Genomic DNA, 3,911 nt, shown 5'->3' on the forward strand with positions numbered 1-3,911 from the left:
TTTTATACGTCTCACCTGTCAATCAAAGATGCCTATGTTAATCCCACCCCTTGTAATACTCCTCCCACCTGAAGATTCTGTATCTCTCCCACTGCTTCTCATTTTTATTTCTTTTCACCCTTCATTAATATTGTGGCGTGGGCGGGGTTTTGCACTAGTAACCATCATGCTTTGCGGGAGGGGTTGTTAGGTGTTCACCCTGTCGAGGAAAGGTGTTTGGGTTAGTGGCTTTGGCCAGGGTGTGTGTGTGAGTTAGAAGTGTGTCTTTATTAATGTTGAATGTGTTGTGTATGCTATTTCGTGCCATTGCTGATTAAATTACTCCCAGCCATTTGCATTGGGCAGCAAGGAAGCTCACTCGTCTCTCCAAGTTCATTCTTAGCGGTGAAAAACGCTACAATATATAACTTTCTTATATTTTTAAACTTTTTCAAAACTACTTTCCCCCTTCCTCTAACTCATGTTCATGCTAATACACGACCACCATGTAGCGAATTTAACAATCCTGCATTCAGCATCTCTGACTCGCCCCCCAAAAACAAAGAAAGCGGCTGTTTACACCATGAAGTCACACTCTTCTATTTTTCTATTAAATCAGAGCGGAATTTGATTTGGATCAAACAACTTACACACATTAACCCATCAGCTGATGCTGGAAATTATGCAATTGTGCCTTTAATGATTCTGTATTAACTGCAATTCTGTAAAGCTCATGACATTTAAACACGGTAAGTTTTTGTCCTGGAATTGCTAAAATATGTATGTTTATTCTGGAACCACAAAATGTGTTATGGGCAGCACAGTGGTGTAGTGGTGAGCACCGTCGCCTTGCACCCTTAGGGTCCAGGTTCACTTCCTGGCCAGGCTTGATTCCCGTCTGTGTGCATGGAGTTTGCATGTTCTCCCCGTGCTTGGTGGGTTTCCTCCGGGTACTCGGGTTTCCTCCCACAGTCCAAAGATATTCAGGTTAGGCTGATTGGCATTTCCAAAATTGCCCATAGTGTTTGAATGAGTGTGTGCCCTGTGATGGATTGGCACCCAGTTCTGTCGGACAAACTGCGACTCTGACCATCAAGAGTCATTTTGATTGTCAAGTGTTCTGTAATGTAGGGGTGTGTGGGTGCCTTGTCAAGGAGAAATTGAATATTTAGCATCAAAAGAGATGAGCAGGAAAGGAGAGATGGAAGAGTTTGTAGATTCAACCACCAGTCCTGGAGTGTTTCAGTATCTTTTTTTTTTGGCTCCGTCACATCAACGCTAAGCTGAGGGAATGTGAGTTGATATAAACTGTAAAATAATCTTATGTATCCACAAACACCACTTTTTAACACCAATACCTTAGGTGCTAATGTTTAGAGTGTGTGTGAAGTTTGTTAAAGCATGAAAAGGCTTAGTGAAATTATAACCTTAACTTTTGTAATCATACCTTAAGCCTACTAATCTCTCTCCTTTGTACATTTAATTCTACTGTACACCAACATTAAACCGCTCACAAAACCTTCATAATACCTGAAGGTGGGGAAAGACAAAGCTGTGCAAGTACCCCCCAACCTCTTTGAAAAAGCATGAAAGAACACGTAATAGAATTTTATGGTTTTATTTTTCAATCAGTAACATGCAACAAAACATGATCCACCAACAATACTGGAATCAAGTAAACAGATTTAGCCAGAGGGAGCAGTGTAATCAATGTCAGGGACTCAAGGGGGCCAATTGTCATCTAGCCAGCGAAGCCTAGCTGCTTGTAGACACAGTCGATCTCATTGACAACACCACTCATCACCTTTCTGAAGGCATCCTGGGTAGCAGCATCCCACACGCCCTTGTCCCCAAACACCTTAATGATGACCTCAGTGATCAGCTGATGGAGAGATCGAGGGTATTACAGTAGTTGTGTCACTAGTAGGGTGCAGTTCATTACTCAAGTAAACTTTAATAAAGGGAAATCTAAGGGAGTGTTACCTTGAAGTTGTTGAGGCCGATCTTGTGCGTGTTGGCATGGGTTGTAGCCAGTGGCTTGATGACATCACTAGAGCCTTTTGCCCTCAGGATCTCACCCAGTTTTGTCAGAACTGTTTTGCCATGCTCCCCGATGGCTGCATTACCAACCAGATCAGCATGAGAGATCCCCACAAACTTGGGGAAGAGTTTCTGGGTGTCGGGGTGCTCTGTGAACAGACTAGCAAAACAGTGTGTAAACATAAATTTGGGGCTATAATTTGACAGCAAGTACTAAATCAGTGAAAAGTGAATTGAAAAATAACCATGAGGAAACAGGCATAAAGACAACTGTGCAAGCTCTAAAATGTGCTGGCTTCTTTCAAGACTAGTAAAAAGAGGGGACTGCAAGACTTGGTTAGTCTTTGGGCTATGATGCAAAAAAACCTTTTGTAAAAGTAGCTACAGTAGGTACTCACTAGGTCAGAACCTCTCCTCCATAGTCTGCAAGGTTGCTCTCCACTTTCCCCCAGCTGGCCAGAATCAACTCACAGTCAGACATTGTCTGTAGACACCATGGCATACAGAGAGACAGGAGGTCAGGTAACTAGCAGTGCATATACCTCCTACTCATCATGTGAGGGATGGAGAGAGTTAACCCAAATACCCAAGCAAGAGCATCTTCAGTCATTGCTTAAAAAGGTTGCCAGTGACACAGGACTAAACACACCTAGAGAAAGTTCATTGCAACACCTAAGAGCAGGACAAAACTTCTACAGTGCAGCGTATGATTAGAGAATGAGGCAAGTGTGCAATTGGACATTAAGCTCTGTGGCAAGCCTGCTTTGAATGCAGGAAGCTACAGGAAGCAAATAAAGGGATTGGAGAAGTGGAGTGTGTAGGAGAACCTATGGGGGTGCAAAAGTCATGCATCTGTATTCTGGGTCAGCTGCAGAGGTCAAATTGCCTTTGTGGAGAGAAAGGAATTCTTTTAATGAGCAGCTAGGACAGGTCAGTGTCTGTACTAGGGCTTTTAAAAATTAAAAGTTGGCAAATCCCTGCCAAAACAAGAATATGCACTAGATCAGTGGCCCCAATTGTTATGGGATAAAGAGCCCCCTTCAATACATCTTGCTAAGCCCTGCCCACAATTCACACCTTAAGGGAGACTGAACCTACTCTTGATTAGTCACCTGAGAGAACAACTTGCTTCAAACTACAGAACTAACACATAATATAGAACAAAGTTTCATGCAAAAAGTACATTTAATATTGAAAATTAACTCTCTAATTAAAGTAAAATTACAAAAGTGCTTACAGCCACTGCAACTTTATGACTTGTTTTGCAAACTGACCACAGTCCCATTTGATAAGAAACCCAGCCACCTGAAAGATACACACACTTACCAGGAGAGTGTTTCACTCAGCTATGATGAAAAGATGTTCTTCAGACCTGTCCTGCAGTGCCACTGATTACCGATTAGTGCCTTTTATACGTCTCACCTGACAATCAAAGTAGCCTATGTTAATCCCACCCCTTGTAATACTCCTCCCACCTGAAGATTCTGTATCTCTCCCACTGGTTCTCATTTTTATTTCTTTTCGCCCTTCATTGATATATAACTTTCTTATATTTTCAAACTTTTTCAAAACTATTTTTCCCCTTCCTACAACTCATGTTCATGCTAATACACGACCACCATGTAGCGAATTTAACAATCCTGCATTCAGCATCTCTGACTCGCCCCCCCAAAAACAAAGAAAGCGGCTGTTTACACCATGAAGTCACACTCTTCTATTTTTCTATTAAATGAGAGCGGAATTTGATTTGGATCAAACAACTTACACACATTAACCCATCAGCTGATGCTGGAAATTATGCAATTGTGCCTTTAATGATTCTGTATTAACTGCAATTCTGTAAAGCTCATGACATTTAAACACGGTAAGTTTTTGTCTCGGAATAGTTAAAA

The 3,911-nt window shown here is 41.8% G+C and overlaps 1 protein-coding gene across 1 annotated transcript; it reads right to left on the reverse strand.

Annotated features, from left to right (window-relative positions):
• Positions 1–1,626: 1,626 nt before the first annotated feature.
• Positions 1,627–3,398, reverse strand: LOC128533381 (myoglobin-like). The gene is made up of 4 exons (XM_053507631.1): positions 3,346–3,398; positions 2,418–2,503; positions 1,963–2,179; positions 1,627–1,861 (listed from the first exon to the last, which is right to left on the reverse strand). Exons 2-4 carry the CDS (start codon positions 2,498–2,500, stop codon positions 1,721–1,723), a joined length of 441 nt encoding a protein of 146 aa, XP_053363606.1. The 5' UTR covers positions 2,501–2,503; positions 3,346–3,398; the 3' UTR covers positions 1,627–1,720.
• Between the last annotated feature and the right edge of the window lie 513 nt (positions 3,399–3,911).

Source organism: Clarias gariepinus, chromosome 11, assembly GCF_024256425.1.
Source record: "Clarias gariepinus isolate MV-2021 ecotype Netherlands chromosome 11, CGAR_prim_01v2, whole genome shotgun sequence".
NCBI lineage: Eukaryota > Metazoa > Chordata > Actinopteri > Siluriformes > Clariidae > Clarias > Clarias gariepinus.